Source organism: Crocodylus porosus, unplaced genomic scaffold, assembly GCF_001723895.1.
Source record: "Crocodylus porosus isolate Cpor-Errol unplaced genomic scaffold, CroPor_comp1, whole genome shotgun sequence".
Taxonomy (NCBI): domain Eukaryota; kingdom Metazoa; phylum Chordata; order Crocodylia; family Crocodylidae; genus Crocodylus; species Crocodylus porosus.
This window is the reverse complement of record NW_017728953.1, coordinates 630,421-642,327: the sequence shown is the minus strand read 5'-3', so window position 1 is coordinate 642,327 and position 11,907 is coordinate 630,421. Positions and strand designations below refer to the sequence as shown.

The following is an 11,907-nucleotide window of genomic DNA, read 5'->3' as shown; positions in this document are numbered from 1 at the left end:
CGTCGGGGCGCGCAGCGCCGTCGGGTGGGAGCAGCGCTCGCCTGCCCGGGCTGCGGCTGGGCGGGGGTCCGTCGTGCAGCTGTGTCGGTGGGAGGCGGCGGGCAGCTATTTCAGATGCAGGGCCGCTCTTCGAGTTTTGGCGGGCTGTCAGTACTGTGATAGGTGCCCCACTCCCTGGCTGCTACATTGGGACCAGAAGTCCTAACCCCATACCTTTGCCACCAGGAGTCTCTGGTGGCCCTGAGGATTGGGGCGATTGCCTGCAGTCCTCTCCCCCCTTTCTCCTTATCTGTATCTCCCTGGGCGCAGGGAGGCAGGAATGGTCTGAAGCCAGAAGCCCCTTCCGGCTGGGGCTCAGGGTAGGTAGGACTTGGTGCTGCTGCTGTGTAATTCTGCCAATGGCTCCCCCTGGGTCCTACTGCCCCTGGCTCCTGTCATCTTTGACAGACAGCCAGGAGCAGATTAATATTACTTTTCTAAAATTTTTTTTTAGGGGACCTGCGGGCCAGCTAGAATGGTCTGATGGGCCGGATGCGGCCCATGGGCTGTATTCACCCCTGAACTAGGTAGAAATAATGGTATGCAGATGGTGCAGCACGGGCAGCTCTGGGTTGGTTGGGCTTTTTTCTTTTAATTTCATAGCAGTCATTGTGCCTTGGTGAGAGGTGGCAGCCCAAGCATTCTCTGTCGGTTAAAAAAAGGATCGACTACAAGTTCTAAATTGATGTTAAATCAAGAGTGCAGAGTGGCTTTGTACCAAAGTAAATTACTGCCCCAACTCAGCACAGCCCCTGAGAGACTGGAGGTGTTCAGAGAATTGGGGGGGTCTCAGTGCTGCAGAGCTTGCTCGGCCGGAGTGGAGTGCCAGCCCCACCGTGGCTAGGGGCTGTATGCGTGGGCTGACAGTATAACAGCTGCACTGGGGAAACCAGGGCCAAGGACGACCCAGAGCTTCTCACAACACAGTTGTAGGTCTGAGGGTAAAGCCCCTTCTGGTCTGAGGGGCAAAGAGGTTGCCACCCTAATGCATGTGTGTCTTTTTACGCAGCGCTAAGAAGAAGAAAATGGCTGACAAAATTCTACCTCAGAGGGTGAGTGTGGCACGTGCTTGCAGTCTCCAAGCTCTGAGCGGTTTGAGGCTGACCGTGGCTGGTGTGTTTGACTGGCTTGTCCTTTGCTACAGATTCGTGAGCTGGTACCCGAATCTCAGGCCTACATGGATCTGCTGGCATTTGAAAGGAAACTGGACCAGACGATCATGAGGAAACGGTTGGATATCCAGGAGGCCTTGAAACGACCCATTAAGGTAGAGGAGGAGAATGGCCAGAGTGGCTTACACCCTTTGTCTTGCCCAGACGTGGGATTAGTTTACATGGCATCGTGCTGGGGAGGTGAAAGGCAGAGGGAAAGCGTCTTGGTTGCGGGCATGGCATGGAGACGGGGCTATTGGCATTTAACGTTTAGGGTTTTGCCATTAATGTTTTGCTGATACTTTCTTAGCAAAAACGAAAGCTTCGCATCTTCATTTCCAACACTTTCAATCCGGCCAAGTCGGATGCAGAGGATGGTGAGGGGACTGTTGCCTCATGGGAGCTCAGGGTGGAAGGACGTCTGCTAGAGGATGTGAGTGCGAGAGCTGCAGCTCCTTTTGGGAGGCCAAAGGAGGTGCATTAGTGTCTGGATAATGTGGGTTGAGTGGGCATAAGATGGGAGTCCCTTGCTAGTGGGTTGTGATTTAAAAGGTTTGGACTTGCAAGGGCAGACCAGCTCTTGGTTGAGGCTGTAACTAGGGGCCTCCTTGGTGTTCAGGAAGAATGAAACAGAAATCAGTCGGGGGAGAGTAAGGGTAAGAGAGCCATGCCTGGTTCTCCAGCCTGTGGATAGGGATGTTTCTAAGGCAGATTTATGGGGAAAGGGATAAAACACACGGTAAAGAGGCAAGTGATCTGTGGGCTTCATCTTCATCAGCCCTGTTATGTATGCTCAATGGCTGGGGTGGGCTGCCATGACACTCTTCCTCTTCTGTGCTGCTGCAGTCAGCTCTGTCCAAATATGATGCCACCAAACAGAAAAGGAAGTTTTCATCCTTCTTTAAGTCTCTGGTCATCGAGCTGGATAAAGACCTGTATGGCCCAGACAATCACTTGGTGGAGGTGAGCTGTCCTTACTGTCCCTGAAGGAGGGCTGCAATGTTGGCAGTGGGGAGGTACGTGTCTTGTTCCTGGGCAATGTGGTTTTATCTAGGGGCTGGCACAAAGGTGTGAGCCAGGAACTCGAGAGGTTGATCCCAACTGTGCTGCTGGTTTGTGGTGAGTTTGGGACAAGTTGTTAACGTTTATGAAATGGGAAGGATGCTGAGTTAAATCTTGAGTGGGAGCTGGTGCCTGTTGCGGAAGAGAATGAATTTTTTAGGTCTTTAGCTTTCATAATTTATGAATCTCTTTAAATCTTGAGATAAAAGGTAGCTTCTCTTTGAACTACAAATCATTATTAGAATATCAGAGTGCCTCTGGAGTGTGAGAAGTGCTGAGCTACAAAGCATGATGCTGCAGGATCATGGAGCACTCGCATGGCAGTCGTGTATGTGTGTTCTCAGTTCTAGCTGTCTGGCTCTGCAGCCTCAGATCTGTAACAGCGCAGGCAGTAGATGATGTCTGTGGTCCATACGAGTAGCTGTTGCATAGCAGCATAAGTGCCTGTCCTTCATTTCTCCATACTCTGAGTAAGGCTGATAACTTGGGGAAGGCAGCAGAGTATGTCCTGCCCGACTGTTATCACTGAGGGTCTTGGTCCTGAGGGATTTCTGCGCACAGTTTACCTCTGAACACAGGGCTGGAAGGGCTCCTTGCCACTGTTCACTCTCCTGCTGTGTTGGGCACAAGGTTGTATCACGTTCCATCTTACAGCCATTAGTCTTGTTTGCCCCCTCTGCTCCTGGTGGAAGGCTGTTCCAAACCAATTGATTGTTCTGTCAGTGGATTGATTGGTTAACCGACCAATTGATTTTACAGCTTTCTCAATTCCTGTCTACATTTATTCATGGCCAGTTTATGCCCATTTGTTCTTAGGTTAAATAGCGTTTTTGTCTCCTGCTACATTTGTAGCAGTCATATTTCCACTTGGCATTTGTTTTGCAAGAACAAACAAGCCAAGCTCTTTCAGTCCCCATCTTGTAAGATAGGCTGAGCAGATTGGTTATCTGTTTGCTTTTCTGGTGGACTTTCTAAGCCCCAAAGCTAGGGTTTTGTGCTCCTTTCAGAAAGAATGTCGGAGTTGTCTCAGTGTTCTCTGGCTAAATGCAGTGTACATGGCAGAGATCACCCAAAGTCAGGCAGTGGGGGTAAAGGGAGCCGCCTAGCAGTGTATGTCCACAAGTCAAACTGTCTCCCTGGTTTGGTTATTGCAGTGGCACAGGACTGCTACTACCCAGGAGACAGATGGCTTCCAGGTAAAGAGGCCCGGTGATGTGAACGTGCGCTGCACTGTCCTTCTGATGCTGGACTACCAGGTAGGCAGGCTGACACAATGCAGCTCAGGGCAGGGGGGAGCCCTTATCTTCTCATCTCTGTCATGCTTTTTGTCTCAGCCTCCACAGTTCAAGCTGGACCCCCGCCTGGCTCGTCTCTTGGGGATACACACCCAGACCCGCCCAGTGATCATTCAGGCACTGTGGCAGTATATCAAGACCCACAAACTGCAGGACCCCCATGAACGGGAGTATGTCATCTGTGACAAGTACCTCCAGCAGGTAAAGGTGCCCCATGGCTGGGGCAGGGAGCCTGGGGAAGTTCATGCCTTTTGGCTCTTGCGATTCTCCAAGCTGCATATTTCCCACCTCCAGCTTTCTCTCTGTTGCAGATATTTGAGTCTCAACGAATGAAGTTCTCAGAGATCCCCCAAAGGCTGCATGCTTTGCTTATGCCTCCAGAGCCAATTATCATTAACCATGTGATCAGGTGAGACTGGCTTGCCCAGGGCAATGTTTCTGGAGAGACGGGAGGATGCATAAAATTGTATGGGGGAAATATCGGATGTTGTGGTTTAATTCCCAGTACCGCTTCTCTTTGTGCACCTGTTCATGCTTTATTCACTCTGCCAAGTGTTTGGGGAGCAGCTGCTTTTTCCCATTTCACAAGGTTCTGCACTCAGGCGTCAAGTCCCTTCCAAAAAACTTCCTCTCTTCCCTTACACTGTGCCCCGGGAGTGCCCCCAGAATAATGCATCATCTCTGAACAACTATACCCAGAGCAAGCACCCAGTCCCCAGTGCTGCAAAGCAGCCTATGCATTTCTGGAGCTGGAACTGTTCTCAGTGCATCAGTTGATGTTTTTCTTCAGATACAATAAGCCAGCACAGTGCAAACACCAGGCCTAGTTGTCCCTACCCGTATACCTGGAGGGTGTAAGCCACATGCTGTTATGACCTTAATAAAATGCTGCTCTCAGCTTCTCACTTATTCTGGTTCTTGCTGTGATGTCCCCAGTGTTGACCCAAATGACCAGAAGAAAACAGCTTGCTACGACATTGATGTGGAAGTGGATGATACCCTGAAAACCCAGATGAATTCTTTCCTGCTATCCACAGCCAGTCAGCAGGAAATCGCTGCTCTGGATAACAAGGTACAGCTGGATTCTGTGCCTCTGTCTTTCTCCGCTGTGGCATGGAAATGCAGACACTGGGTCTGACGAGACTCTCCTTGTAGCTTTCAAAATGGGTTTGTCCTCGCAGCTTTATAGGTGTTGGTGTCTGGTAGAGGGCAGCACCATTTATACACCTTGAATCAGATAACGCTGGCTTTACTGAGAAAAGTTTGGAAACAAGTGGTCCGAGGGGAATTGGTTCAGTCCTTAAAGAAGCAGGGGGCTGGGAGCCATGTTCTGGGTTCTCCTTGCCGCTTTTCCGCTTGAGATCTCAAGCGTGTCACTTCATTGCCATGTGCCTTGGTTTAAACTGTGGCAGAAATCTGTAGCTACCTTATGGAGGTTGTCAGCCCTACTGGTAGCGTTAGCCCCAAGGAAATGTTGGATGCCGCATCAGAGTAAAGTTTTACAGATATATCCTGAATCTGAATCTTGGGGTGTTACTGAGCCCTGTTAATACAGGGAGGGTGGGTGGGGCAGTTGGACGAGTTTGTATGAACCAGGAGATGTGGTAATTTTCATTTTGACTTACTGGCCCCCTTAGTGCTTCTCTCTCTTTTGGGTCTCTTTTGTGCTCCCTGGTTCAACAATATCCCATTGCTACACTTCTCTCATAGATCCATGAAACAATAGAAACCATTAACCAGCTGAAGACCCAGCGGGAGTTCATGCTCAGCTTTGCCCGGGACCCCCAAGGCTTTATCAATGACTGGCTTCAGTCACAATGCCGGGATCTAAAGGTAAAAATCGTTTTTCCTCTTGTATGAAAGGCAAATAAAGACTTCTCTGGTTGCCTGTGTGTGGAAGTACAGCTGTACAGTTTGCAGCTCTGCAGCTAAGGCTAGAATTGGGATGGAGTAGGAGGTTTTAAACCTGATAGTGTTGGCCAAGTCCTGCTGAAGGAGCTGTACCTATTGGGGTACTTAGGGAAGGAAGTGTGCATGTTTCAGGCTGTTCTTAGGCTCTGAGCTGCTCTCCTTCCTGTCCCCAGACCATGACCGATGTCGTTGGAAATCCAGAAGAGGAGCGTAGAGCTGAGTTCTACTTCCAGCCGTGGGCTCAGGAAGCTGTGTGCAGATACTTCTACTCCAAGGTGAGTTTTCACAAACAGATCCCTCCCCAGCTGGTGGAGGCTGCCACTGCTTGGTAAAGCTGAGCACTTTGAGATTAATGCATCTCTCTCCAGTGCCTCTCTCTGGTCTGGCATTAATACTTCCTCACTCTTGGCCTGTGTGGCTTGGACGTGGAGTCCTTACTTGCTGCTGACCTGAACCTTCTACGTTGTGGGTGGTCTCTTCATGCTGGTAAATAAGCGGCGGAGCTGGAGAATCTCTGTCAAGCTGTGGTTGGGTTCAGCGCTGATTCTGATCAAAGGCAGGTCTGGCAGAGGTGGGACAGGTTTTCCCCATATGGTTCTCAGTTGTGTTCACTAATTACACCCATGTTCCTTTCTGTCTTCAGTCCTAGCTTGTTCCCTAGCTCTGGGCTTTGCCAGGATGGAGGAGCTTCCTTGCTCCCTAGCCCCTTTGTGCGGTGCAGCAGCAAGGAGAGGCAGTCCCTCCCCAGTGGGTGTGTGCTGACTGTTGGCCTGTGCATTCAGTTTCACTCCCGTCTAGCCTCTTGTGGGCTGTAAATGTATTAACGCTGGGACCTTGGCTGCTTCTACAGGTGCAGCAGAGACGGCAGGAGCTGGAGCAGGCCCTAGGAATCCGTAACACATAGGCAGCCCCACTCCTCGTCAACCAGAAGGCACTGCAGTTACTTGTGGAGACTGAGCACTGCAGTTCACTGTTAGGGCCCACACAACCCCACGCCAGCACAGAGACCTGCAGCCACGACCCACCCTCGCACAGTCCCTGCTGGAGCGGCTCCAGAACCCTCTGAGGAAGTGGCGAGCAGGCAGCTCAGAGGATCGCACGCTTCTACCTGGTTTCCTTCCTGACTTGCTGGGTCAATCCCAGCGCTCCCAAGGGTCAAACCCTATGTACCGGTTGCCTGTAATATCCCTGGTATCCAGAATGGATGTGGACTCAACTTTCTCTTGAGTTCAGAAACTCATCCTGGCCCTTTTCCCCCTAAGCTGGGATCTAGTTACTGCACACAAGAGAACAAGGGGCTGGAATCCCTCTTGGCAGGGCAACACTATCTGCCATACAGACAGAAGATCTGTAGCCATTCCCTTCCTTGCCTGTGACATGCCCTGAAGCAGGTGGACAGTGCTTCCTCCCTGTACTGGGCTTCCTTGTAGGACGGCTTCCTTGTAGGACAGCCCTCTTGAGGAAGTTTTTCTGGACTAGGTAGAAGCTATTCTCTACCATCATGTCCATCCCTGGATGTCTCGCTTCCCTCCTTGTTTCTCACCAGGCTTCCGCAAGCCTGTGGGATGAGACGATGTTGGCACAGCCAGGGATGGAGAAGCAGTGGAGAAGTGTGGCTTTGCACCCCCAGGGCTTTGCTGATGTGCAGCGCGAAGTGGCCACTTGTTCTCCCTGCTGCAGCTACAGTTCTCACGGTGTAGCTGGGCTTCGCAGGAGCAGTAGGGTCACTCCTTTGACAGAGACAGGGATCCTGCACCACAGCCTGTTGGAGAAACGTGCTGCTCCACGCAGAGCCAGGAGTCTAGGGCAGACTACTCCCCTAGTCATGTCCCAAGCCCATAACTAGCAGAAGTCTCTGTCACGGTGAGACAGGTCTCCTGCAGCCTCCTGCCCACTGGGTGCAGGGCTGGTGATGAGTCAGGAATGTGCAAACTGGTTTTTTCCACTTGAGACATGATCACCCTGCTGTCTCTTTGGGGATGTGAATTAGTGCCATGCTTCAGCCTCGCTTTCAGGACTGTGTGGCAGGGTGTAAGGGAGTGGCTTTCTTTGACCTGGATCTGAATATGGGACAGTGAAGCAAGTGGACTCAGAGGTCGGTCGCACTCTGGGAGATAGCTGCAGAACCGTGATGCTGACACCCCTTTTGCGCGCACACCCTGCCTTGGCATGGCTGGGAGGCTGCTGCCAATCTGGGAGCCTGGGTGGCCCTAGCCCCTGTGTCTGTGTAACTACGTGTGTGTGAGTAATAGACTCGACCCTTCCTCTCCCCTGCGCCCTCTTCCGTGGCACTAGGGCTGCAGCGCCAGTGTTGATGCAGTAGCTGTCGGTGCCTCTGGACATGTGCACACGGAGGGCACCGGATACTGCAGAGGCAAGTGCAGCTGTTGCAAAATTACTGTTTTTATTAACTGAACATTATGTTTTTTTTCATGGACCAAATTTTTTTTGTACCGTGTCCTCGTAGCCGTCACCCAGTTGTAATAAAAGCCTCCTGTGAAGGAAGGAAGCTGCTCTCCCTCCTTTGTGCGGGGGGTGATGCAACCATGTAAGAGGGCAGGTGGGCACGACTCCTGCCACGGTCAGCTACAAGCAGCTGTGGCTGCCCCAGCTCTGTTCTGTGCCCCTCTTTCGTCTGGTTTGCAAACGTTATCCAGGTGCCTGAGACGGAAAGAGCTCTGAGGAGAGGACAGCGCCCGAGAAGCCCGGCTCCCGTCTGCCTGTTCCCTTCTTGGAGCCTCCAGGGGGAGCTTGGACTTGCCTTTCGCGCAGCAGCTGAGCTCAGGCCCTGGCAGCTTGGGTTACAAGTTGAAAGAGCTGCAGAGGCTCGCCTTGCTGGGCTCCCCCTGGCCGGGCAGGGAGAGGGAACCGGAGCCCTGCCAGAGGCTGTGTCCTGCCAGAGGGGAGCGGGTCTGGCCCCACTCCCCTCCCCGCGGGGCGGTCCGGGGGCGGCCCCCATGGGCGTGGGGATAAAGCTGCCACCGCAGCCGAGTGGGGCGCAGTGCAGGGTACGCTCCGGCCATGGGCAGCAAGAAGGTCTGCATCGTCGGCTCCGGCAACTGGTGAGAGCCCAGTCCCCCCTGTCCCTGTCAGGTCCCCACCCCCCCATCCCTGCACGCCCCCACTGCCCCGTGCCCCCGCAGGGGCTCCGCCATCGCCAAGATCGTGGGTGGCAACGCGGCACGGCTGCAGCGCTTCGAGCCGGCTGTGCGCCTGTGGGTCTTCGACGAGGACGTGGGCGGCGCACGGCTCAGTGACATCATCAACACCCGGCACGAAAACGTCAAGTACCTGCCGGGCCACCGCCTGCCCGACAACGTCGTGAGTCCCCCGGGCACCCTCCAGCTCCCCTGGGGTTGGCCGTGTGGGGCACCGGGCATGTTGTGAGTCTGGGGGTGCCCAATGTCATGAGGCCCCCAGTGGGGTGCAGGGTCACGGGCCCGCTCGGGCTGACAGGGGCCGTGCTGCAGGTGGCCGTGCCTGACCTGGTGCAGGCGGCGGCGGGGGCCGACGTGCTGATCTTCGTGGTGCCACACCAGTTCGTGGGCGGCATCTGCGAGCAGCTCCGCGAGCACGTGCGCAAGGATGCCATCGGCGTGTCGCTCATCAAGGTGGGCCGCGGCGGGGACCGGGAGCGCGGGCTGGAGGTGGACGCTCGGGCCGGGCACAGGGTGCCCATCCACCGGGACTGCCCCGGGGCAGCAGCAGCGAGACTGGAGAGAGGCCCTGGCAGAGCAAGGGCAGGGTGGTCATTAAAGGAATATGACATGTTGAATCCCATTTCTGCAGCAGTCCAGCCGGGTTTAAACCTGACATCCGGTCTGTGCCCTGTTGTCCTTAACCCATACGTGCAGCCCCCGGGATAGATTCAGATGGAGTTGGTCACCCAGTCTGCGCGGCAGGGGCAGAGGCTGGGACTCGGGACTCAGGACCAGGCAGCTGGTGGCGGCGGGGATTGGCAGCGCGGTGCAGGGGGCACAGGCCTGAGGCCGGGCCCTGCAGTGGGGGGGCCGCAGCAGCAAGGACCGTGCTGGGGAAGGCATGGGGAGCCCAAGCCGCAGCCCAGGGCACTCACCCCCCTGCCCCGGCCGTTGTCTCAGGGCGTGGACGAAGGCCCCGACGGGCTGAAGCTGATCTCAGATATCATCCGTGAGCGCCTGGGCATCGAGATGAGCGTCCTGATGGGCGCCAACATCGCCAACGAGGTGGCGGAGGAGAAGTTCTGCGAGACGACCATCGGTGACCGCCCTGCACGGCTGCCCGAGGGGAGGGCCGGGCTGGGGCTCTGATGCAGCTTGCACAGCCAAGAGGGGACAGGAGGCTTCAGAACTGGGCGGCGATGGGGCGCACAGAGACTTAGCCATGTCTAGCAGCCCGGCAGGGCTGCCAGGGTACAGATGGCAGCCAGGCCCCCACCACCTTGCTGCCTGCTGGGGGGCCAGGTTGAGAGCCCCGTCTCAGGCACCATCCCCGAGCCAAGGGGCTGGCTGCCCTGAGCATGGGGGCCCCAGCGCAAGGCTTCAGGCTGTGCCCGGAGGCACACAAGCGTTCAAGCCGGGGCAGAGACCTGGGCTCGGGTAGTGGGGGAGGCCGGCTCCTCCTGCAGGGCCTGCTCCTAACCTGCCCCCACCCTCAACCCCAGGCTCCAAGAACCCGGAGCACGGGCAGATCCTGAAAGAGCTGCTGCAGACGCCCAACTTCCGCATCACCGTGGTGCAGGACGCCGACACCGTGGAGATCTGCGGGGCCCTCAAGGTGGGGCTGCCGGGCTGGGGGCACCTGCAGCTTAGCTCCGTGCCAGGCTGCCCCGAGCCCCGGGCGCAGGCACCGCTGGGGGGGCCAAATGGCAGTGCCGCGCTGGCAGGTCCAGGCCCTAGGGCTGCCCCCGAGCACCGGGGGAGCAGCAAAGCCCGTGTGCTGCGTCCCGCTGAGCGGGGCTGGGCAAGGGCTGGGCAAAGGGGAAGCCTCCCAGCCGCCCCAGAGCTGAAGATCCGCTGTCGGGGGCTGGGACCCGCGGGTAAGGGGCCGCTCTGTGCCGCCGTCCCCTAGAACGTCGTTGCCGTGGGGGCTGGCTTCTGCGACGGCTTGGGCTTCGGGGACAACACCAAGGCGGCCGTGATCCGCCTGGGGCTGATGGAGATGATCGCCTTCGCCAAGCTCTTCTGCAAGGGCCCCGTTACCTCCGCCACCTTCTTGGAGAGCTGTGGCATCGCCGACCTCATCACCACCTGCTACGGCGGCCGGAACCGCAAGGTGGCCGAGGCCTTCGCCAAGACCGGGAAGGTGCGTCCAGGAAGGGGATACCGGGCAGGGGGCCAGGCCCGGAGCTGGGGCGGGAGGCTGGCAGAGGGGCTCGCAGCAGCTCCCCGCCTGCGGCCCCCTGCTCCGGACCAGGGAGGGCGAGCCAGGAGGGCCAGGGCAGTGCAACCCGGGCTCTGCTCCGGGGCTTGTTTCAGTCCATCGAGCAGCTGGAGAAGGAGATGCTGAACGGGCAGAAGCTGCAGGGCCCGCAGACGGCCGCGGAGCTGCACCACATCCTCAAGCGCAAGAACCTGGTGGAGAAGTGAGTCCTGGTCCCCCGCAGCCCCGTGCCCGCAGGACAGCGGCGCGCCCGTGCGGCGCCCCCGAAGGCTGCCCCCCGGTCCGGGCTGCCCCGAACGGGAGTCCCGCGGCCCAGCTCCATCACGGGCTGGGTGCAGGGGTCCCTGCCGCCTGGCCAGGCGGGACTCAGCGCGCCCATCCGTGCATCCGCAGGTTCCCCCTCTTCACTGCCGTCTATCAGATCTGCTACAAGGGCAGGCCCGTGGCGGAGTTCATCACGTGCCTCCAGAACCACCCCGAGCACATCTAGCGGGGCCCAGGCCGTCGGCCAAGCCGCTGACCCCGCTGAGCCCCCGCGTTCCCTGCCTGCTGCTTCTGCCGCCTGTGCCCTCGCGTGCGGGGGGCGCCAGGGCCTTCGCACGCCGTCGACGGCACCAGGGGCAGGAAAGGCCCCCGCCGCCCGCGGCCTCCCGGGGCACCGCGCACGGCAGAGGTACCAGCGCGGCCTCCTTCTCGGCCGGGGCCGCGGGGGTCTGCTCCGCGTCGGAGCCCGCGGGGCGCAGGCGTTTCCGGGCCCTGCGCGGCCCAGGGCCTGCCTGGCTGCTGCACCGGCTGCTTCCTCTGCCTTCCGCTCCGCCCTGGCTCCATCTCCTCCGCACTGAGCTGCGGCCCGGGCGGGCCTCGTCCGAGCCCCGCAAGTCCCTGGGAGCACCCAGGCCCGCTGCTTTGGCCTTTTGCTGCAGCCGTCCGCCCGGCCTGGCTCGCGCCCCTGCCCCCGGTCCCGGCCGTGCCCCGGCGCTGCCAGGCCGACAGCTCGGGTCCAGGCCGGAGCAGGCGGGGGCTGCGCTGCCCCCCAGCAGCAGGCGCTCGCAGGGCCCTGGCTGGGGGGGCAGGCGCTGCCCCTTCCC

General features: G+C 57.7%; 2 protein-coding genes across 2 annotated transcripts; both read left to right on the top strand.

Moving 5' to 3' along the window:
• Window positions 1–986: 986 nt before the first annotated feature.
• Window positions 987–7,963, top strand: SMARCD1 (SWI/SNF related, matrix associated, actin dependent regulator of chromatin, subfamily d, member 1). Its single transcript, XM_019556422.1, has 11 exons — window positions 987–1,091; window positions 1,184–1,306; window positions 1,501–1,623; window positions 2,037–2,153; window positions 3,407–3,508; window positions 3,587–3,748; window positions 3,859–3,956; window positions 4,484–4,619; window positions 5,258–5,380; window positions 5,632–5,733; window positions 6,309–7,963. Exons 1-11 carry the CDS (start codon window positions 1,029–1,031, stop codon window positions 6,360–6,362), a joined length of 1,203 nt encoding a protein of 400 aa, XP_019411967.1. The 5' UTR covers window positions 987–1,028; the 3' UTR covers window positions 6,363–7,963.
• Window positions 7,964–8,446: 483 nt separating this feature from the next.
• On the top strand, window positions 8,447–11,462 carry GPD1 (glycerol-3-phosphate dehydrogenase 1). Its single transcript, XM_019556425.1, has 8 exons — window positions 8,447–8,520; window positions 8,602–8,779; window positions 8,929–9,069; window positions 9,559–9,697; window positions 10,101–10,213; window positions 10,508–10,741; window positions 10,915–11,021; window positions 11,213–11,462. Exons 1-8 carry the CDS (start codon window positions 8,480–8,482, stop codon window positions 11,307–11,309), a joined length of 1,050 nt encoding a protein of 349 aa, XP_019411970.1. The 5' UTR covers window positions 8,447–8,479; the 3' UTR covers window positions 11,310–11,462.
• The last annotated feature ends 445 nt before the right edge of the window (window positions 11,463–11,907 follow it).

What these genes read in the sequence shown, in the direction of transcription:
- SMARCD1 (XM_019556422.1), top strand. Translation starts at nt 1,029, where the DNA reads ATGTGTGTCTTTTTACGCAGCGCTAAGAAGAAGAAAATGGCTGACAAA. An exon ending in CCTTGAAACGACCCATTAAG is followed by an intron (nt 1,307 to 1,500) that starts GTAGAGGAGGAG and finishes ATACTTTCTTAG; the next exon opens with CAAAAACGAAAGCTTCGCAT. An exon ending in GCAGATACTTCTACTCCAAG is followed by an intron (nt 5,734 to 6,308) that starts GTGAGTTTTCAC and finishes CTGCTTCTACAG; the next exon opens with GTGCAGCAGAGACGGCAGGA.
- GPD1 (XM_019556425.1), top strand. Translation starts at nt 8,480, where the DNA reads ATGGGCAGCAAGAAGGTCTGCATCGTCGGCTCCGGCAACTG. An exon ending in ATCGTCGGCTCCGGCAACTG is followed by an intron (nt 8,521 to 8,601) that starts GTGAGAGCCCAG and finishes GTGCCCCCGCAG; the next exon opens with GGGCTCCGCCATCGCCAAGA. An exon ending in CCTTCGCCAAGACCGGGAAG is followed by an intron (nt 10,742 to 10,914) that starts GTGCGTCCAGGA and finishes GGCTTGTTTCAG; the next exon opens with TCCATCGAGCAGCTGGAGAA.